Below are 23,143 nucleotides of genomic sequence, written 5' to 3'. Positions count from 1 at the left end.
TTGCAGGTATATCACTAAAATTCACAACTCGTATTTTTACTCTTAAGTGTAAAAAATCGGAGTTGCGTTATTCGAAACAAAGCACAACATAATTTTATTGCAAAATTATAGCTGTGTTGCATTGTATTTGTTACAAAGATGCATTACTTGGATTTTGGGATGAACTTCAAATCCTTGAGGTGCTTTATCGAAATTTACAAGTCCGATTTCCATGGCAAAAATCCGAATTGTGAATTCATTGCAGCAATGTGAGACCCATGCCAATTTTTGCTTAGAACATTAGATTTGTGCTTTATTGAAATTTCCATCAGTAATTTTGATTTAAAATTGCTAGTTTTGTGAGTTGTTTTTTCAACCAGGCCCAGGATTCGGCTGGAATGTTTCTTTTTTGATAAGATGGTAAGGAAAAGGTATCTGGTAATTTTGTAATTGTTTCTATTATACAAGACATATATTTGCATTTTAGATCTGAATTTATGATATACAATCTAAGTAACATGAAATTTGTAACGTATTGAGCAAAATTATTTAATTACATAATCTTTGTATCTTAGGATGCTGATACATATTTGATTTTGTAATCATCTTTTTTTTTTTCTTTTTTTTTTCTTTTTTTTTTTTGAGAGAGGGAAGCCAGATTATACCAGAAAAAAAGACATGGATGACCGGTTATAATCATCTGGATTATCTTTCATGGATTCGTCAAGGTTTTACGGCTTTATAAATATTGGTGCCACCAAAATCCTCCTAACGTACTAATAACTGATCAAATGTATACCTCCCAACCATATCTACAAGAACTTTCAACGACAACTCTCCTGAACGACTAGTAACTGTGTTATAGGGTGCAAAGCCGTCAATGGTGTCTCTGTACAGTTTGAACCGATTTTATGTACCTTTTACAGCGCTATCAAATTGTCTTGATTTTTTTCCGCATTCTCCAAAAAATGAAACAAAAGGGAACAAGGAGAGAGAGAATACGGAATTCGCATGACGTGTATTGCAATTACCAGGTTTTACTTGAGAAAACTGGAAACGAAAAAAAAAAACCGGATAGTAACTACGTGATCAACAACGTAAAATCATCCTTTTGTAAAAATATCCTTTAAAACAAAGTTTTCATTCAGAGAGAAAGCGTAACTTTATCACAGAAAGTAATCTTTTTAGTGTTAGTATAATATTTTTCATGTACTATATTGAACACAAGAGACCGTGTTTTACCAAATTTCCAAACACCAAGGAGAGAGTTGAAAATACGGTGTGCAGTGGAGTATTTTTGACGAATTAACCTTGAGGTGTTTGAAAATATGGCAAAACGCTGTCTTGAGTGTTTAAGATATCATCTCAATCGAAACTTAAACTCTGGGAAAACAGAAAGATCGATGCTCTGCTATGTAAAACCCTATGCTAACTATAGAGCACATATCGAAACACTGTAACGATCATAATTTCCTTTGTTTAAACTTGATGAATTTTTAATAACTTTGTACGGAAGTAGCCGTCTGTCCACACTGCAGCAGTCATGCATAGACAAAGGATTTGTATTCAAACTTGAAGATTTGCCATGTTCCTGAAAAAAAAAAAACCTTAAGTCAGCGATTAAAGAACGCGTATGCATGTGGAAAATGACTCGTCTCAAGTCCTTTTGAGCTGTAAACTGCTTTCACCCTCAGTGCTTGTATTAATCATTCTGTAACTACGCTGAACAGCTTCAGTTGAGTTACCTACTGCACTTTGGCAAAAATCTGAAATAAATTCTAAGGCATATACAGCAGCGAGAACTCGGTCCAGAAACGGTTCTTCTTTTTCCTAAGCAATGATTGAAAAAAAACAAACAAAAAAAAAAAAAAAAACGCACAAACTACCGCAATGGTATACTAGCTTAAACGCAAAACCTAAACTTGACCTAAATTTTCAAAGGAAATTGAAATACAAACTCCACGTGGAAGCGAAGCAACTTGCAAACCATGAAAACGCTGACACTTAATATTTTTCTTTCATGTTTTTATCTTAAGTGCGGAATTTAAGACGTTGTTTAAAAGCAAACGTATTTGACTCGCAGTCGTTATCTGATAAGCATCTCCGCTTCGGGACTTCGCTTCTAAATTAAATATTTTGTGTTTACCTCGATGTTTTTATTGTATCATGCTAAACCCTTTTTTGTGGGTGTGTAAATTCCTAAATTTCCTAAGCAATGATTGGAAAAAAAAAACCTATAAACTACCGCAATTGTATACTTACAGTCAAAACCTAAACCCGACCTAAATTTTCAAGCGAAATTGAAATACAAACGCTACGTGGAAGCGAAACAATTTGCAAACCATTAAAACGCTGACACTTAATATTTTTTATTAAAAACAGCTAACGGTTTGGTGGATGGCTTTCTTAATTCTTGTAAACGGCAGAAGAGTTTATTCATGTATTATTGTATTTAACAGTTACCCGCTGACTGGAAAGTGTCTGTGTGGTAAAATCGTTGCAGAAAAAAAAGAAGTACCACGTTTTCTAATTTTTGTACCCGTCAGAAATTATCACATTCGTCGAAATTAAATAAACTTTTTCAAACTGTGGTGTTGAGCGATTAAATTTTAAGACGTTCCAGGTATTGAGGCATGTCTTCCATCTAGGCTCACTAAACGCGTCCTTAACTTTATGCGTGACCTAACAACATTAATGTGGAAATGTGAAAGACATTTGAACACAAATCTGTCAGACAGTTATCAATGAGCGGAAGATGATTGATAGAATCATGTGATCGACGGAATTGAGAACCAAATCCACGCTTGAGGGAAGAAGGCTGCCCATCCAGTTCCTAGGATGGATTTCAAAACATTTTTTCCATTCTTCTTCATTGTACCTCTCGCTCAGGCAGGTTAGTTGTTTTATCCAGTTTCACGGCGAATGCGCAACATCACTGTAAGGCGTTTTGGTAATGTCAAATTTACATCGATTATGTACTTGCGTGAACGAAAGTATTTCTGACGGATTATACATCGGCTCGTTACTTTTTATGAAAGCTTTATTGGTGTCGGTGACCTTCCAGGTCCGCCAGTATAGTGTATAATATAAAGGATCAGAAGTCCACGAAGAGGACATGTGGTTACTGGACAGTATAAATAACCACAGTGGTGCAAAAAGGAGTTACGGAGTTTTGGTTTTATTGCAAAGTATTGCTTTAAAATTTGAGTGGTCGAAATATATGTTTTCTACATCAGAATGCGCAACATTAGGGACTTTGATATACGAGGACGGGAAGACTTCGACGGGATTGGCAGTGGACGCGGGAACCTGTCGCTATCTCGTCGTATTGCCAAAGACAAAATGCCTAAGAGCTAGTGTATTTTCGACATTTTCGTATAGGACGACGACGTCAATAACTTGAGCTTCATAAAAGCTTCACAAAACCAATGAAATTCTTTAGCCCCTTTGCAGGGAGCCTCGATTCTGTAGCCTGTTTCTATATTAATTGGTTATCTCCTGGATATTTCTATGCAAGACATGCGTCGACTACGATATACATGTACAAAGTGACAAACTGGCCTAAGCGCAAAGTGAAATGAAATTCATGCTAAGGAATGTGGTTGATTCACGAACGATATCTAAACTCAAAGTAAATCGGACAAAAATCCTCGGGAGAGTGTCGTAAAATAATGTCATGTGGAGAGCCATCGGATCTCTTTAGCACGAATCAGCCACGCTGCAAATCTTAAGTCCTGCCTTGAGCTGCAGCCTTCCGCTGATTAGGATTACGGCTCCATCTTCAACTTTAAGAATGCCTGCCTGTAAAAATCAAGCAAATTCTTCATTTCGCGGCAAGGGTCGAAAATTCGATTTCGCTCATATTCTCATGGTAGATAGGCTAGGGCATGACAAAAACTACTGGATAGTTTTTTTGGCAAAATATCCTTTTATTTCAAAGAAATATGCAAATTACCAACTTCCGTTAAAATCGTCATTTGACGCACCATTTTATTAAGCAAGTTTGAGAGCCTCGCATGCAAAACCACATCATTCTTCCATTTCTCATGTTTAAATGTGGACTGGGTTGGTTTTAGGGAATGTTGCGTTGTCTTTTTGGGTGCAAAATAATTAAATTTCGAAGACATGAATTTCATTCACTTAAAAGTACTTCGTGAATATAATTAATTTTCACCATGTGCGAAACCTTCAAATGGATTAAGCTTCTGGTGGTTGAATCGCAAAAGGATGATCTACAGATTCCTGTAAAAATTTATTTGGGCAAATGATTGTGAGCGACCCGAGAGCTTTTCAAAGTACGTCAAAAATGCAAATATTTGACCGTCCGTCGTCAAATTTCAATTCACGGGTTGGACGTATATTTTAACATGCGCCACATGACTTGACCAATGTTAAGTTGAAATAGACACAGAGCTTATAATTTCGAAATGTTCTAACCTTATTTGTTGCAAAAGGCAGGTCCAAAGCCGATTTGACGTGTTTCTCTCACCATTCGTCGCACATAAAGCAGAAGTTTGCTTTTGTTTACACAAGGTTAACGTCCGATGTACATCGCCAACTGTCAACCTATTATTGGTCGAATACCATGAATCTGTGACCATCTTTCTGTGCATATGAACATCACTGCATCTAAGTCAAAAACGGCTGAGTCATTTGTAGATAGTTGCTTGCTTTGCACTACGCCAAAATAATACGTTTGATCGATTGCTGACCATTGCTGATAAGCGTGTCGGCGCAGCACAATCTTACAGCCGTTATTTGTTCGTCACGCAATGCTGTCACGGCATATGCTGCACATTTTGATCTATTTTGTATAGAGCAGTCTCAGGATAAATGAAGCAATTTAATCATTGTTCATCTGTTTGTTCATATATATAATAATATGTGTATATTTATATAATCGTATTTTATAGTGTACGTGGCCTCGGTCCAAATCACGTTTGTTGTACGTTTTGAAGTTTCAGACAACAGCTGATAAAGCTAGTGCCTGTACTAACTAGAATTTTAAAAAAATCGCCATAAAACAAATTATAGATCAATGAGGCAAGAACTAGCTGAAATAAAAATAGGAAATCACAACGTGTCTAATTCGTGAGAAAAACAGACTAAATTTAATTAGTAATTACGTGAGTAAATAGCCTTGGCCATGCCATTTTATTTGGCGTATTTTGTTTGCCTGGGGGCGAGGCATTGGTGTGTTTGTAACAGAAAATAGAGGACTAGTGTCAATACAGTCCAAAATTATTGTCAGTAAAATATTGTAAATAAAACACCTATTGACCGGTTACCTCCGCGGCCACCATTTGGTCGTTCCGATAAGGGTTTCATTATTGTCTTTACCCCTATTAAGCGGCCACCCAAAATTTAAAAACTTTGTTTTGGAAAGGGTGATGGCAGATAAGAGTCTGAAATTGAAGGTGCATGACGAGTGATAATTCAAATACACGTCTATCATGATTGTCCTGAATTGACTCCATGTTCATCAAGAAATTTATAACCCGATAGTGAAAAATTAAATATTCAAGGTGGGTTCAAGGTACACCAAGCTCTATTTAAGCGGCTAGCCCCATTAAGCGGTCACCACCCATTTCCCCGGGGGTAGCCCACTGTATTACATGTAAACCAAAAATAATTGCACAGCGCGAAAAGACCTAGGTATAAGTTTAGCGTTACAGTATTAAGCAGGGCATGTAGGTAGCGGCGGTCGAGTAAAAGATAACAACACGAGCAATGGTAAACTATTCATTCTTCTCATTTCTCAATTTAATCTCTTCCTGCTCAACACGATTGTGTGCTCCCAGTGGTTCCCAGCCTTACAGAGCCTTATGTATTAGGATAGAAATTGTCCTACCCCTACCCCCTAAAATGTGATGACAGCATTGCGTGACGAACAAGGAACCGCTGCAAGCAAGGATTCAAGCCATCAAATCATGATGATCAAATGTAATATTTTTGTGTAGTGCAAAGCAAGCAACTATCTACAATTGACTTAACCGTTTTTGACTTAGATGCAGTGGTGATCATATGTGTCGAAAGAGGGTCACAGATTCATTGCATTCCACCATTAAATAAGTTGACAGTTGGCGATGTAATCGGGCGTTGTGTAAACAAAAGCAAACTTCTGCTTTATGTGCGACGAATGGTGAGAGAAACACGTCAAATCGGCTTTGGACCTGCCTTTTACAGCAAATGAGGTTAGAATATTTCCAAATTATCAGCTCTGTGTCTATTTCAACTTAACATTGGTCAAGTCATGTGGCGCATGTTAAAATATACGTCCAACCCGTGAATTGAAATTTGACGAAGGAATGGTCAAATATTTGCATTTTTAACGTACTTTGAAAAGCTCTCGCGTCGCTCACAATCATTTGCCCAAATAAATTTTTACAGGAATCTGTAGATCATCTTTCTGCGATTCAACCACCAGAAGCTTAATCCATTTAAAGGTTTCGCACATGGTGAAAATCAATTATATACACGAAGTACTTTTAAGTGAATAAAATACATGTCTTCGAAATTTAATTATTTTGCACCCAAAAAGACAACGCAACATTCCCTAAAACCAACCCAGTACACATTTAAACATTGCACAAAAATATTTGAGTGTTTTAAAGACGGAAGAATGATGTGGTTTTGCATGCGAGGCTCTCAAACTTGCTTAATAAAATGGTGCGTCAAATGACGATTTTAACGGAAGTTGGTAATTTGCATATTTCTTTGAAATAAAAGGATATTTTGCCAAAAAACCTATCCAGTAGTTTTTGTCATGCCCTAGCCTATCTACCATGAAAATATGAGCGAAATCGAATTTTCGACCCTTACCGAGTTATTTTCCATTTTTATGGACAGGGACTCTTAATGCTTCCATTATCTAATACATTGTTTCATTTTTTTGTTTTTGTTTTTTTGTTTTTGTCTTTTTGTTTTTGTTTTTTTGTTTTTGTTTTTTGATTTTACATTCTTATGTCGCATATGGCTTCACTCAAACATTCCGATGGTACATACAAGAAAGCCTCTTCGATAAGTGAAAGTCTTAGTTTGAGATAATAGGGACCTTAAGCATAGACGACGAAGAAGACGACGACGACGAAAAGTACCGCGTGAAGACTGGGACGGAACGGTCCGTTCACGGTACGAAAACGGCGGGAAAATCGAAACTTAAGCTTCGCTCGACGAGAACGTGAACGTAAACAAAAAAAAACACAGCAAAGTAAATCAATTTTTCGTCGAGATGGTTTCTTTTCACGAGCTTCAAGAACTTTTTCTCTTTAGTCACGCTCAAGGCATTTTAGATGATGAAGAACTGTTGTTGTTGTATGAGGAATACTCGCCAAAAAATCCTGATTTTTGCTATGAAAACTTTGAAGGTTTTCTCTGGAAGATATAAACGATGCAGAGTGTTTAGCAGAATTTAGATTCAGGAAGCACGACCTTCCACTTCTTGCCGAAGTCCTTCAAATACCAGACAGCTTCACTCGTTACCAAAGAACCGTATCAAGTGGAATGGAAGCGCTTTGTATTCTTCTGAGAAGATTGTCTTACCCCTGCAAATTCAGTGATATCATTCCACGATTTGGTCGGCCGGTTCCAGTGTTAAGCATGGTTAGCAACCAAATGCTTGACTACATATACGATACACACGGCCACAGAATCACTCAGTGGAATCACCAAATTCTTTTTCAGCCCTCGCTGCAACTGTATAGTGACACTATTGCTGCCCAGGGTTCTGCCTTGGACAATTGTTTTGGATTTGTTGACGGGACGGTTCGTCCAATTTGCAGACCTGCGGAGCATCAGAGAGCAGTCTATAACGGCCACAAAAGAGTACATGCTTTGAAGTTTCAGTGTGTTGCCCTTCCCAATGGTCTGATGGGTCATCTATATGGCCCCGTAGGTAAGAAATGGTTCTAATAATTCTATATTTTGTCATATACTTCTATGTCATTTATGAAAAAAGTTTTGAATATTTTTCTATTTTTTGGAAGGAAGGAAGCATGATGCAGGCATGCTGGCTGACTCAAGACTCCTTAATGACCTTCAAGCTTTTGCAAGCTCTCCTTTGGGGAATCCATACTGCATTTATGGTTATCCAGCATACCCTTTAAGGGTACACCTTCAAGCCCCTTTCAGGAATAGAGCCTTGACCCCTCAAATGATGGATTTCAACCAGTCAATGGGCAGTGTCAGAGAATCAGTAGAGTGGCTATTCAATGATGTCACTAACTACTTCAAGTTTTTGGACTTTAAAAAAAAACTTTAAAATTGGTCTCAGTAGTGTGGGTAAAATGTATGTGGTCAGCGCCCTACTTAGAAATGCCCTCACATGTCTCTATGGAAATCAGACATCAAGTTTTTTTCAGCTGGAACCTCGTTCCTTAGAAGACTACTTTTCTTAATAACCTTTTTTAATAACTTTTTGTAGTAACTTACTAACATGGCGCCTGGGCATTATGTATGATATGTAAACTCACAGCAAATGAGAATTCAAAATGAGGTTTAATTTTACCAACAAGCTTTTTGTACACTGTTAGAGTACACTAATGCCAGATTCACACTATCTACAAAAAATGCCAACACAACAGCATGGACATAAGGCAAAAAACCGATCTTCTCTTCAAGTCATTATCTCACTAAGCAAGTGAAGTATGATTTTTGTATTGAAATAAAGGAACAAGTTTCCTGCATCACAAAATCATGTTGAAAAACAGGGTGAAATATTTGTTAACTAAACTTTCAACATAGTTCAACAAAGTTTAAGTAAATTAATGCTCAACATAGTTTAGGTTTCCAAAAGAAGAGGTTTCTAAGATTAATACTCCCCTTAAGTGCAACCTGTTTTAAAATAAGTTTTCAAAATCTTGAGGAGATTTGTGGTAGTCACTTTGTGAATGTAGCTTTTTCCAATAAAGCCATTAATGACTGACTCTGTTGTTGTACCATCTTCATCATTTCTAATTGCTGCTTGTGCATTTGACTCTGCTGATCCATCAACATTTGCTGCTCATTTTTTTTAAACTCCATTTCATCCTTCCTCAGTTTACCTTCTAACTCAAACTTCTCCTTGAGGTATTCAACAGCATCCGAACTTCTTCTCTTCCCTCTTTTACTGGGTTTTCCTTCTTCTGAATCTGCATTTCTTTTTTGGGTTTTGCCTAGACGTTCCATAGCTTGGCGCCTAACCTCTTCGGCACTTGCCTTCTCACTCTGGTGTTTTTTGGTGAGAGTGCCAGCTTGCTCATTCCTTTGCATGCCATGCTGCCTTTTCTTTGTCAAGAATCTCTTCAACTGCTGCATCTAGCTGGGTCTCCTCACAGTCTATGTCTGATGCTCTTTCTTCTTCTCTTTTTTTCTCCTTGTACTTCGTCTGCACTAATCTCTTAGACACTTTGAATATGGGACTTGCAAGACTGTTAAGATTAAGGGCTATCTGCCCCCATACTTCACCCCTTTCTTTACTGTTTTTGGGATGCTTGAAAGGCTCCTGGAGAAGAACTCTCCCACAGAGGGTTAAGTCATGGTCTTCTGTCCATTTCATAGAGTTGTTTCTGGAGAAGAAAAATGTGAATGTCTTAAAATTCCTTTTACACTTCTGAGCAGGGATTAAGACTAACCCTGCTTTAATTGCATATCATATGTTAATTGCATACACCATGACAGTTAAATCTAAATTAGTGCTAATCAGGCTTACTCTGCCCTGCATTGCATGCAGTTTAGCTTATATTCGTTGATACAAGCAATCCCCAAATTTAAAATTAGGAAATTTGCAAGTCTGCGATCTACAGGACTGTTGTTTCAATCTCTTGGAATTCCTCAATCAAGCTTGCTACAACGACATGGCTTTTTGTTTCTGGGATTTATCCTTATATATTATAAACTACCCTATCTGTATCATTACTAGAAAAAGCTTATATATTCAGACGGATCGAGCAATGAATAAAGTTGAACTTGATAACTCAGTCAATATTTATAAAGCTGCAAATGCTCTGCTTTTATTCTCGAGGAACGCTGCAGAAAGGATAGACTGAACCACAAATTTAACCGTCCCGAAGCGACTGTTATTTTTGACAAGGAAATTAAGCTCATCATGAACGATCCAATTTACTAAGACTTTAGATCTTACCCTGACGCGGGAGTTTGACACGCCATGTGCAGTTCCTGCAAGAGAAGTTTACAGAGGCTAATTACTTTAAGTTTTAGCTAAAAAACAAAAGAAACTTTCACGTACTAAATTCAAACTGTTGATCGCTTAGCTTTTGTTCAATTAAACCTCTAAAAGGCTAAGAAATAGTCTGACAAATACTTACGTACAGCAGAGGACGGCAACACAGTTTTTCTCACGTTCTCGACGTTCGCTGGACGACGAATGACGTCAGCGAAGACAAGACATGACATGCGCAGTATCATCTTACGGCTCAAAGTTACTTCCGGTTCGTACTCGTCCTCCGTTCTCGTCGTCTATGCTTAAGGTCTCTACTATGTTGCTCTCGTCAGCATTTCTCTCCGATATGCTTACCGAATCAACATTGGAAAAAAAAAGAATCTATAACACTCAACGGGTAATCAAGGCGGCTAAAAATGGAGCGCAATTTGGTGCATTATTAATTAGAAGCTTATGTTGTGGACAATAACACATAAGCGCGATGTAGCATTGTCTTTAATGAAGAGTCTTTATAACGTTTATCAGTATGACTATGAAAATGTAAGAGCAAGCCAGTATAGAGTGTGTGCATTGTTACGCAGTAAAAAATAAAATCAAAAACCATTCAGTGGAAAACGTCAAGAAATTGTGATATTATAGACGATAAATAAAATAGACGGTTCTCCAAGTTTACGGCGAGTGCGTTGTCCCAAAGTTGAGATGTTCGTCGAAATGTTCCGCGCAAAATTATAAAGCCTAGTATGGAGCCGCCATATTGGAGGACCTACTTAGTCCTCCAATATGGCGGCCCGGAAATAGTGTAAACATCTGGAACTTACTTTAGCTATCTAGACAACTACTTATGTGGACCAAACCAAAAAACATTTATACAAGCACTTTTCCTAATACCGTAACCCCTAGAATGGCTAAAAATCACGAGATAAGTATATTTTTCGACAAACGCGATCTTAGCTTCATGTCACCCACCGCCATAACTCCGAAATTCAAAATGCGCTGGTTTCCAAACGAAGGACGTTATTGAGCTGGAAAGTTGTAAACAGATATAAATTAAGTACCTCTTATGCCTGACGAGAATAAAACCTTCAGGGGCTCTTTAATTTTGGATTTGAGAATTTGATGACCTCACGTGAACACACTCTCCTGGTTGACTTTCTTTAGACTTGAGTTTCGAGTTTTGTTCCATTCTTCATGATTTCAATGCCGATGAGAGGGATCCTTTCATCTACAGGAAGCTCCATCGTGAACGTAAGACTGGGATGTAGGCCATTCAGGGTGGTAAGAAACATAGTGGCAGCATCAGTTTTCGGCATTCTTGCAAGATTATCATCAACGTATCTTCTGTACAGATGAGGCATCAAGCTATCGCGCGTGAGTGTCTCTTCGAGATGGCAAATGAAGACGTTCGCCATTGGGGGGCCAAGAGGGGAGCCCATAGCCAATCCATCCGTTTGTTCGTACTGACCATCAAACTGAAAAAGTTGATTGGTTGTGGCAATTTCAAGTAACTTAACAAGATCATCTCTTTGCAGGTTAAGCCCATAGATTTTATTAAACCAATCATCCGTGAAGGCCAAGAAGTTGACCAAGATGTTGATAGTCTCATCCAAGGGCACATTGTTGAAGACACCTGTAACGTCATAGGAGACCAGAATATCATCTTCATTAACAGCATTTCATGTAGCGTTGTGCGCAACTCTTTCTCTTTCTGAAGGAGCGGGTGGTAGTGTTTAGGTGGTCTCCCACGGGTTTTTGGTCGTCTGTAATTGTTACGAAAAATTGTCTAAGTCAAGTTCTAGAACAATCTAGAACCGGAAGTCATTCAGCCGTTACCAACTTGTATAAGAACATTCCAGAAAATTCTAATCCTTATGTAATTACTCAGATTAGAAACTGTGTCAAACTACTTAATTTAGCTCCTAATAGAAGTTTCTAGAACTTTAAGCCTCATGTATACTAGAGCGAGAGTTTCTTGTTTAAGAGAGATTGGTTCAAATTTGAAGGAGCTTAGTGCTGTAAACTCGTGAAGTTACCTTACGGAAATAAATTAGTTTGTTGCTGTTACCAGCGATCCTTAGTTTTGTCTGGAAACAACCCTGCTCTACAACGATACTCGTAACAGAAATCAACGTGAATAAATTTGGAAGTGTTGTCAACCGAAGCAGCGCTCAGAAAGCGAATATACTCAGTTTTGCAAAAATGAAGTCTAGGAATGGATAGAGGGTCGAAATTTAAAAGAAAAAATATGTAGGTAGTCCCCACTACACAAAACAGCCCGACCTCTCCCAGTAGCGAGCGATTAGACGACGGACTACGAGAGCTACGTGCCAATGAGCATGCACACTAAACTTCAAACCAGGTCCGCGCCGCGCACTACCGTAGTCCGTAGTGACCGTATCTTAAAGTGCTTAATAAATTACTGAACAACCATCACGTTGGTTGCAATATAATTCTGCTTTCAATTTCTATATCAGAACCTGATGGTACTCCACAAAATGTGCAAGGACAGAGGAGTAGCTCAACCAGCATCTTAGTCAAGTGGGACGAAGTTCCAGCCGAACAACAGAATGGTATCATAACAGGTTACACCATTACTTACAAGTCACAAACAGAGAATGACGATGGAAATGTTCAAGCAAATGCCTCTGTTCGTCAAACGGAACTGACAAATCTAAAGGGGTATGTGAACTACAATATCACAGTGTTTGCATCTGTTGTGAAAGGAGATGGACCAGTCAGTGATCCAATTGTTGTAAGAACAGACCAGGATAGTAAGTTATCTTTCTTATCAATTTTTTTTCTGGACGTTTTGGTAATTTCTTAGTGCTTTGTATAGACTGATTGAAAAACTTTAATCAGTAGAGGTGTGCCCTTTGAAAGCAACTATTTTTGTAGATGACGGGAAAGAACTCGTGATGTTGAAGTAATTGATCTCAAAATGCTAAACACTTAAGTGGCCATTAGAGGTTTTAGAAGGCATTTTGTGACATACGTGTTAGAGATACATGTATTGCGATTTCATTTTCTAGTAATGTCCTTCTTACATGTACAAACCCTGGTCTAAAATTGCAAATATCATCTATTAATTAATTAATTAGTCTTATTTTTCTTAATTGATAAATTGGTCAGCTATTTTAGTTAGTTAAAGGTTGGTTAGTTAGGTATTTTGTTCTATTTCATTTAGTTAGTTATTTGCTGTTACGCGCATTGATCGAGTTGAAAAATACGCCCTATAAAAATGTAGCAGCTATAATTATTATTACTAGTGTTAATTATTATTATTATTATTATTATTATTAATTTCATAAAGTATAAATTTCGCACAGTGTGATATGTTACCTGGTACCTTGTTGGTACACAGATTAAGTAATTAAAAGAGACTTGATAGGAACATGCAAAATGATTATGATAACCACTAAAGAAGAAGATTGTTAATAACCGCCCTCACAACAATTACACATATATGTACGAAAGCTCAACCAACCAATCATGCTAAGAGGCTAACTTGTTTTGAACTTTTACATCAGAACCTGATGGTGCTCCACAAAATGTCAAAGGACAGGTTCGCAGCTCAACCAGCATCTTAGTCATGTGGGATGAAGTTCCAGCTGATCAACAGAATGGTATCATCACGGGTTACACCATTACTTACAAGTCACAAACAGAGAATGACAATAACATTGTTCCAGCTGGTGCTAAAGAGTCTGAAAAGGAATTGACCGGTCTAAAAGAGTTCGTCATCTACAATGTCACAGTGTTTGCATCTACTGTGAAAGGAGATGGACCAGCCAGTGATCCAATTGTTGTAAGAACTGACCAGGATAGTAAGTTATCTTTCTTATCAAATTCTTTTTTGGATGTTTTGGTAATTTCTTAGTGCTTTGTATAGACTGATTCAAAAACTTTAATCAGTAGAGGTGTGCCCTTTGAAAGCAACTAGTTTTGTAGTTGAAGGGAAAGAACTCTTGATGTTGAAGTAATTGATCTCAAAATACTGAACACTTAAGTGGCCATTAGAGGTTTTAGAACGCATTTGTGACATACGTGTTAGAGATACATGTAATGCGATTTTATTTTTCGATGATGTCCTTCTTGCAAACCCCTGGTCTAACGTTGCAAATATCATCTATTAATTAATTAATTTGGCTGTTATTTTTCTTAAGTGATAAATTGGTCATTTATTTTAGTTACTTAAAGGTTGGTTAGTTATGTATTTTGTTCTATTTCGTTTAGTTAGCTATTTGCTGTTAGGCGCAATTTGATCGAGTTGAGAAATGCCTCCGATAAAAATGTAGCTATAATTATTATTATTAGTGTTAATTACAATTATTATTATTATCATTATTATTATTATCATCATCATCGTCATCATCATTATTATTATTATTACTATTGTTGTTGTTAATTTCATTAAGTATAAATTTCGCACAGTGTGACATGTTTCCTTGTACCTTGTTGGTATACAGATTAAGTAATTAAAAGAGACTAGATAAGAACATACAAAATGATTATGATAACTACTAAAGAAGAATATTGCTAATAACTGCCCTCACAGCATTTACACATATATGTACGAAAGCTCAACCAACCCATCATGCTAAGCGGTTAACTTGTTTTTAACTTTTACATCAGAACCTGATGATGCTCCACAAAATGTCAAAGGACAGGTTCGCAGCTCAACCAGCATCGTAGTCATGTGGGATGAAGTTCCAGCTGATCAACAGAATGGTATCATCACGGGTTACACCATTACTTACCACTCACAAACAGAGAATGACAATAACATTGTTCCAGCTGGTGCTGAAGAGCGTAAAAAGGGATTGACCGGTCTAAAGGAGTTCGTCAACTACAATGTCACAGTGTTTGCATCTACTGTGAAAGGAGATGGACCAGCTAGTGATCCTTTTATTGTTGTGAGAACAGACCAGGATAGTAAGTAACTACTTTTTTCTTTTCAATTAACATTCGTTCCATGCTATCTGTGAGGAACTCCCATCTGTGAAGAGAAGCTTTTTATACTCACATGAGAGATAAATAGCTTGTCATCTCAAAGCTACTAGTTAAGAGGCTAGAGTGCACGTTCAGTGCTGCTGAGAGATCTGATGGCCTAGTGGTCAGCAGAGTGACAGCTCGGATCAATCAGTCTTGTTTTGAGCACTGGCACGGCCAAGCCATTCTGTTGTGTTTCTAGACACAGCACTCTTCTCCTATGATGCTTGTCTTCACCCCTGAATTCTTGACAATTGATGAACTGTGAGGACAGTCTAAAATGCAGGGGGATTACCTGCAATAGACTACCTGCCCATTTAGGGGGAGTATTTGTGATACGTATAGTTGCTTCATGCTATAAAAACTCTTATAAAGGACGGTGCCTTCTTTTGTTAGTGTGCACACGTTCTGCGCATCATGCAAGGCATGGTTTAAGCGCCACGCACGCCCTTGGGTTGACAATGACACAATCAACTACGCTACTACATGTAAGTACACGACTAAAATGAAAGCAAAATTTTCCTACTGTGACCAAATCAAGTTTATTGAACCTGTACTTAAACCAGGAACACCAGCATATCGATAGCCACTAACTGTTAACGTCTTCCAGCTGAAAAACTAGCTGTTATCTGTCGAAAATTAAACTGAAATCCAACTGTATACATGTACCTCCAGATGGCGTAGTGTACGCGCAAAACAAATGATATTTAATTGGATAACATTTAGGTTCTCCTTTTCATTGAACAGCTCTAACATAGTATTTCATGGCCTTATATTTTTTTTCGCTCATCTTTGCTTTCGTTAGTTGTTAGAATTGTGTATCAGTAGCAGTAGTAGTATTATATCTGTTAGTTGTATCATTATTATTATTATTATTATTATTATTATTATTATTATTGTCGCTATTAATAATATCATTGTTATTTTGGATGAACAACCAGACACTTTAATAAAGGATATGTATGTAATTATGTATGTATATGGCTTGGCATTTCTTTATCCTGCTCAGCTGTAGCTGATGAAACGAAAGAGTGAGAAAATTTAACTAAATAAAGAGTGTACATAAGCACGTCAGCATGATCGGTGCCTTTGTTGAAAGCACAATAAGGGGATTGTATCCTGTACTCCAGGGTATCAGTGAACAACCACTTGCTAGGCCATTTGTTTTCGTTGAGGCCTTTTTGTAGTTCTTCCTAGCCGCGCCGCATTTTTTTTTTTTTTTTTTTTTTTCCCTCGTTGTACGTAAAGAAAATTTTCTTAACGGCTTGGTGATAGACGCTTGACCCCAACAACCTTTATGTTTTCTGTATGTACATATCACGCTTGTACAGTATTCGCGCTACATCAGGCAACTAACATTAGGCATGCCCTTGACAACTTTAAGAAACAGTTATTTTGGAAGTCTTTGCAGGAATCATATATGAAAGCCTAGTGACAATCATTGCAAAGTTAACTTGTTTTCAACTTTGCTATCAGAACCTGATGGTGCTCCACAAAATATAACAGGCCAGAACAGCAGCTCAACCAGCATCTTAGTCATGTGGGATGAAGTTCCAGCTGATAAACAGAATGGTATCATCACGGGTTACACAATTACTTACCACTCACAAACAGAGAATGACAATGGGAATGTTCAAGTAAATGGCTCTGTTCATCAAACCGAATTGACAAATCTAAAGGAGTACGTCAACTACAATATCACTGTGTTTGCATCTACTGTAAAAGGAAATGGACCAGCCAGTGACCCTGTTATTGTTGTTAGAACAGATCAGGATAGTAAGCATTTTGTTTTGTTTTTTTTTTTTTGTTTTTGTTTTTGTTTTTGTCTTGTTTTTTTTGCTGACTGAGTGTATATAAGTACGGTTTAAATAACCAGGAACGGATCAGGTTTTACGAAATAAGTAAATAAATATCTTTTTACTGAGGAAAGAACATAACAGCAGTACCATTTGGAAACCTGTGGCTTTTGGATTCCTTATCGGAAACGACTTGAGAAATGTTGGTTTTTACGACGGAAGAGAACCCGGAGAGGAAACTTTGAGCCAGACCTAAAACCAACAACAAACTCAACCCTTATCTGTCGTCCAGTCTGGGATTTAAACTTGGGCCCCATTGTTGGGAGGCGAGTACTTTGACCACCACTCCATCCCTGGTTGGCATTTTCAAAAATTCTAACATTGCTAAGCATTCCATGTTATAATATAGAAATTGTGTACTTTAAAAACTCAACAAGATTTCCGTAAAATGGTCATTTTCAGGCTTCAACTAAAGGATTCAGGTAAAGCTTGTCACCAGCCTCCCCTTTACCCTCCGATGAAATGTTCTTTTGGATACGCCCTGTCTGCAAATTAAAACAAGTACTGCACTGAGTTTCAAAATCAAATTGACACCTGGAGGCTAAATACAACCGGTCGTAGCAAATGTTAGTTCAAAGACATGTTTGATTGATGTACATGGTGAAGTGGCTCCTGGCAGAAACAGTATAACTTCTTGTTCGCGAATGAAAAAGTATTCTTTCTAATTACCTTTTCAGGACCCAGTGCTCCTCCCCAGGATTTACAGTTAAAAGACACGACTTCCTCTTCACTTTTAGTCGGATGGAATGAAGTTCCAGCTGCAGACAAGAATGGTATCATTATTAGCTATACGGTGAACTATCAGTCGATCAGTTCTTTACTGGTTGAAAACTTAACAGTCTACTTTCCGACACGTGAGGTGAATCTAACTGGGCTGATAAGGGATATGAACTACAGTGTCAGGGTTTTGGCGTCTACCGACAAGGGCGATGGAAACTACAGCGATCCTGATTTTTTTGTTACAAACCAAGATGGTAAGTTAGTATTCAGATTTCCATCAAATAACCCGCCCAACATGAACCCTACGATGGCAAAAAGAGGCCACAACTTGAATGTTTTGAGGAAAGTAGAGATAATTTTTTTTTACCTAATTTACGTCTTCCACACGGGGAGAAAGCACCATTTTTTCACTCCACGAAGAGCAAATAGTGCGATCTGCGAGCTCTCTAAAGATCGCTTTATACTCGTGTTTACTCTAAACGAATTTTAGAGAGAATTAATCGACTGGGTATAGTTGGCATGTGTTCATTTTGAAAATTTGCCAGTTTCAAGACACTCGTGGAAGGTGGTGTGATCATCCGAAACTTTGCAAGAAATTCCGTTTTTTTCCATGTCGTTCAGAATAAGGCTTCTGTTCTTGTTGGACGTTATCTATAACTCTTACTCTGTGTTTATTGAAGTTGCGATTTCATCATTGTTACTCTCTTATCATCGATTCTTCTATGTTCAGTGCCCAGTGCTGCTCCTCAAAATGTGAGAGGACAGAACACGAGCTCGACCAGCATTTTAGTCACTTGGGATGAAGTACCAGCCAATGAACAGCGCGGTAATATCCGCTATTATACAGTAATTTACATGGAGACACAGGGAGGTGCAGATATCTCGAAACGGGTTGATTCACCCACACTTAGTGTTGAGTTAACAGGTCTTAAAAGGTACGCGAAATACAGCATCCAAGTGTCAGCTGCAACTGTGAAAGGCGATGGTCCAGCCAGTGTTCCTATCACTGTCAGCACAAAGCAAGGCAGTGAGTAGACTAAGTAGACGAAAGCATATTACATATGTGAGGTAGTTAGAATAATCACCTAGTAAAGAAAGCCTGTGTTTATCACAGACGCAGAGTTGGGATGATTGGTTGGTTTTAATTAATTCCCCAGTTTAAGGTGTCACTAATGTAGAAACACTTAGTTGTGTAACCATCCATATCCGTCCTGCAAGTAAATGAAGATGGCAAGATAGTAAAAGAATAGCATTTGCAATAAGTAATAACTGAGGGTAGAGGTCTGGGTCTGCGAAGTCCAATTAGGTGAAGCATTCTTTTGACAGAAATGAGGCCACCATAGACAATACAAAGTGTATCAACCGGCGGTTGCTCTCGATTGTTCTCAATAATGTGCTTATTTTTCAGTTAACAAAACTGGACCCCATAATTGTTTACAACTAAAGCAATTTGGAGATAACAATCACATTATTTCGACGTCATGAGGTTATCAATGACTCACATGTGCATACCAACCACGTCGTGCCATTTTTAACGAGTATCATAAAAGGAGAGCGTTTCCACCTTAGCACCTATACTCGTTAAGATACATACAGGAAAAGACCCCGTCTCTTATATTACGACTAGAATTCAAACCAAGGAGGGGCACATGAAACAAATATCTGGAGAAGGTACTGTAATAATCTTTAAGACGACATTGGTCGGCCAAATGAACTTAAACCTACTTGTACTTTATTAACAAACGCTTACTGAAATTTTTGCATATTGCAGTACCTTCTAAGGCTCCTATATTAACGTTTGTTACGGTACTGAACAGTACTAGTGTCGAGGTGGAATGGCAGCCGGTACCTAAAGAGTTTACGCATGGTATCATTACAAAGTACATCATATTTTACACGGTTGAGAAAGAGACGGGCGAAAAGGAATTAGCTGCATCCCTTCTGAAAGCAGTTGTAAATGGGCTCAGACAGTCTGCAACATATTCATTTCGAGTTCAGGCTGCAACGGTGAAGGGTGCGGGTCCTACAAGCAGTCCTAAAAATGCAACAACTGAAGGTGAGGATATAGCTCCTTTTCACAAACACAGCAAATAGCAATTAACAGAAATTCAGATGCACATAATGATGTACATGTACAATATTGTTTTGAAATTTAGCGAAACATCTAAATAACAGTTAGCAGAAGGTGGACTGTTCAAACGAAGTGATGCAAGCAACACCCGTGGTAGCATTATCCGGGGAAGAACTGGTTACCATACTTGCCTAAAAATAATTTTAGAAGGATTACTTCGTGAATATGGCCCATGTAGGGGATTAACTCTTCCACCCTTCATCTTCTCTTGTGTATGTTGAATATGGGCTCTGAAAAAAACGATAAACTTCCAAGCGTCAGTTCTTCTCGAAATTTCACCTTGCCAGATAGTATTTCAACGCTCTAGTCAGAGAACGCTTATATATTTTCCATCAAACTAATATACCTACACAGTACTTTTTGTTGTTGTTGTTGTTGTTGTTTTCAGTAGCGGTAGTAGCGGTAGTAGCGGCAGTAGCGGCAGTAGCGGCAGTAGCGGCAGTAGCGGCAGTAGCGGCAGTAGCGGCAGTAGCGGCAGTAGCGGCAGTAGCGGCAGTAGCGGTAGTAGCGGTAGTAGCGGTAGTAGCGGTAGTAGCGGTAGTAGCGGTAATAGCGGTAGTATTGTTTCCTTTTCTTTTTTTCTATATTGTTTTTTCAGACCCACCGACCGCTCCGACGCCTCCTGATGGCAACATTGGAACAACAGAAGTATCCGTTCCCTTTAAAACTAAGAAAGAGTTGAGTAATGGCAAACCTGTCAGGTCAGTGTTTTGAAATTTTGTCTTCAGTTGGCCTGTAACGCAGGCTGTGCTAAGCTTCATTGGTTATATACTTCAGCAAAGCCGGGCTTTGCGTTACGATTTTCTAATTTGAAGAATAAAGGACATAAAGTTACTAACCTTGGTAAAGACTACTTATTTCAAAGTTTAAAATAAACTTTCTGGAAGCAGTTGGGAACCACCTTAATTTTCAATAACTTAAGGTAACTTTGAATTCCCTTTTAAAAGTTTGAAAAATATTTCATTTTAACATGTGATCATTGCTTCACAATAAAAAATGGTGGCGGTCACGGAGCTCGTTTTTGAGTTTCTAGCACCTAAATCTAAAATGAAAGGTGTGGCAGGTTGTACTATAGCTATAGTAACCTGCTAGGTCAAGAAAATGACCAAATGGCGTTCGGCATCGATTGGGCATTCGTTTTATACCAATTTTGTAGGAAACTGATAACAGTGGTAGTAATAATCCGTCAAAGTATGACTGCTACAAAATGCGGGATACTATTGCCAGCCACCTTATGTGAAAACACCTCATTACACTCTTTTACAGCTTTTATCAGATGATCGTCACACCCTTAACTGACGGGCAAAACCCAGGAAAATCATCGGACACGCAATACGTTAAAGTCATGCGAAATTACGATAACCAAGTGAAAGGAGAACCTTATATTACGGCTGAGTTCGCCAACGATCAGTTAAGGACATCATTTCCTGTTGGTGACGGGAAGTATTATTCCCGAGATGGTGTTACTGAAGCTAAGAGAAAGCGCAGAGAAACATCATGTGAGTCAGTTCACATCTAATAGCGTTCAATTTACTATTTATAAGAACGTATATATTGACTTGAGAGTACGCTGGCTAACATTTGAGATTTTCACCCCCAACCTGTAAGTCAAAAACCAAAAAAACTAAAAATTGAAACAAGAGTTTATAGGGAAAAAAATGAAATGAAAGCCTGGAACAACAGGTTTTAATAAATGATCTGCTTTGAGATTAAAATTGATCAGAGTTACCAGAGATCGTAATTGGCATAATATACGTTTATTGCAAAGTAGCAAAGTACCACCCCCTTATCAAAATAGTCTTTCACACGAGCAACGAGCACGTGTCTCCTTAAAAAACATAAATAGAGATTTATTAATAGACTCCACTGTGTCCTAAGATGGTGTCAGAATTCGGACAATCCCCGCTTAAAATATAAAATAATAATATAAAATAATTTATAATGTTGAAGTTTAATAAGCTGGACTTAAACAGTAAATAATGAACCGTTTGTTTGTTGGCTTGCTTGTTCGTTGTTGTTGGTGGTGGTGTTGTTGTTTGTTTGTTTTGCGTTATTGCGACTTCAGTGCAATCATTTCAGTTTCTTCCACCAGCACCAGGAGGGTCCCTTTAATATATAAAAGTCAAGATACATTTTTCTAGACTTGGGAGGGCTTCATTTCTCTCCTAATTCATTTTGTCAGTTCTTATAGGAGTACGCATAGAATTGATTTAATCCCAGGGTGCCTCTCCGTCTTTTCTTTCAGCTTTCATCAGGTATAAGAACGGAAAGCTTGAAGAAGGCACAAGATACGCGGTCTTTCAACGATCTTTTGACGAAGATGGTGATTATGAAAATGAGGGATTTATTACGTTTACCACCAAAGATGATGGGATCCCGACAACAACTTTGATATTATCAATAGTGATTGGGTTACTTGTTCTTGTGATCGTGGCCGGTGGGATTGTGACGTGGCGTCGGTTACATCCTAATGGTGAGTTTTAACTTTTATATCTGTATACAGTTCAACGCCTATTAAACGGCCACCCTCGGGAAAATGGCCGGGAAAATGGATTATAGTCGCTTGAAGGGGGCTGGCCACTTAATAGAGGTAAAAATAGAAAAGCTCTCATCCGGACTTTGATTACTGGCCGCGTGATATATTGGGGTTAACTTTAATGGGTGGCCACTTGTTAGAGGTTCGACTGTAGATATTTTTAATATTGTATTTGATGATTCAGCTTTCTTGTTTCACCTGACAGTATCGTAACTAAGAAGCCAGGTGAGAGTAATAATAAAAATCATTACCTAGCTTGGAGCTAAAAAACCAAATACAAACAGAACAGCCTTTAAGTTACGAGCTTTCACCCTGAGCACGACGCTTTGTCATGTTTGCGGGACTCAATGACCCGAAGAGCTATACCGCCTAGAACCTCTGGCCCTGGCAGACTGGCCATGTTGGACTGATGAAAGGAGAGAAACTTTACAAGTAACATCCTCTGGTCCTCCTGGTTGGGGAATGGACCTAGCATAATGCATCCTTCCCTTATCAGGAAGCAAGGAAGCAACGAGCGAAGAAAGGCAGGCACTGACTATATTGAGGAGTCAGCTTCACCAAACTACGTGTACCAGAGTGACGCATAAGGCTTCATACTGAGGAGTACATTGCACTAATAAAGCAAACCTTAGGTCTATAAATTTAACCCTAATATGTTGATGATACCGTATTTATTCCATTAAGCCCCCAACCTCGAATAAGAGCCCACCTTGAATAAGCGCCCACCCTGAAGGTAGAAAAAGTTGATAAGCGCCCAGCCTCGAATAAGCGCCTAG

General features: G+C 38.3%; 3 protein-coding genes and 1 pseudogene across 3 annotated transcripts; 3 read left to right on the top strand and 1 right to left on the bottom strand.

The window, feature by feature from the left end:
• Nucleotides 1-24: 24 nt before the first annotated feature.
• Nucleotides 25-17,176, top strand: LOC145467257 (receptor-type tyrosine-protein phosphatase S-like). Its single transcript, XM_081450805.1, has 7 exons — nt 25-410; nt 625-707; nt 12,610-12,906; nt 13,663-13,959; nt 14,768-15,067; nt 16,601-16,900; nt 17,055-17,176. The coding sequence occupies exons 1-7, from the start codon at nt 397-399 to the stop codon at nt 17,174-17,176; spliced, it is 1,413 nt and encodes a 470-aa protein (XP_081306931.1). The 5' UTR covers nt 25-396.
• On the top strand, nt 6,542-8,409 carry LOC145467493 (uncharacterized). Its single transcript, XM_081451047.1, is given in 4 exon segments — nt 6,542-7,340; nt 7,343-7,873; nt 7,965-8,224; nt 8,226-8,409. Coding segments are annotated over 4 exon segments (1,071 nt in total). The 5' UTR covers nt 6,542-7,210; the 3' UTR covers nt 8,376-8,409.
• LOC145468652 (uncharacterized) lies at nt 8,850-10,383 on the bottom strand (annotated as a pseudogene).
• A 192-nt stretch (nt 17,177-17,368) lies between the features above and the next one.
• On the top strand, nt 17,369-22,503 carry LOC145467256 (receptor-type tyrosine-protein phosphatase F-like). Its single transcript, XM_081450804.1, has 7 exons — nt 17,369-17,402; nt 17,658-17,954; nt 18,431-18,727; nt 19,472-19,756; nt 20,430-20,532; nt 21,098-21,330; nt 22,077-22,503. The coding sequence occupies exons 1-7, from the start codon at nt 17,369-17,371 to the stop codon at nt 22,313-22,315; spliced, it is 1,488 nt and encodes a 495-aa protein (XP_081306930.1). The 3' UTR covers nt 22,316-22,503.
• The last annotated feature ends 640 nt before the right edge of the window (nt 22,504-23,143 follow it).

The sequence above is a fragment of the Orbicella franksi genome, chromosome 14 (genome assembly GCF_964199315.1).
Source record: "Orbicella franksi chromosome 14, jaOrbFran1.1, whole genome shotgun sequence".
Classification (NCBI taxonomy): domain Eukaryota; kingdom Metazoa; phylum Cnidaria; class Anthozoa; order Scleractinia; family Merulinidae; genus Orbicella; species Orbicella franksi.
The sequence above is the reverse complement of the archived record's forward strand: the minus strand, read 5'-3'. Positions and strand labels throughout refer to the sequence as shown.

Bases quoted from the DNA above. Each gene is read 5' to 3' on its own strand.
- LOC145467256 (XM_081450804.1), top strand. From the start codon at position 17,369: ATGGTCATTTTCAGGCTTCAACTAAAGGATTCAG. The intron at 19,757-20,429 runs GTGAGGATATAG...TTGTTTTTTCAG, and splicing joins TAAAAATGCAACAACTGAAG to ACCCACCGACCGCTCCGACG. The intron at 21,331-22,076 runs GTGAGTCAGTTC...CTTTTCTTTCAG, and splicing joins AAAGCGCAGAGAAACATCAT to CTTTCATCAGGTATAAGAAC.
- LOC145467257 (XM_081450805.1), top strand. The intron at 13,960-14,767 runs GTAAGTTATCTT...CTTTTACATCAG, and splicing joins TGTAAGAACTGACCAGGATA to AACCTGATGATGCTCCACAA. The intron at 15,068-16,600 runs GTAAGTAACTAC...CTTTGCTATCAG, and splicing joins TGTGAGAACAGACCAGGATA to AACCTGATGGTGCTCCACAA.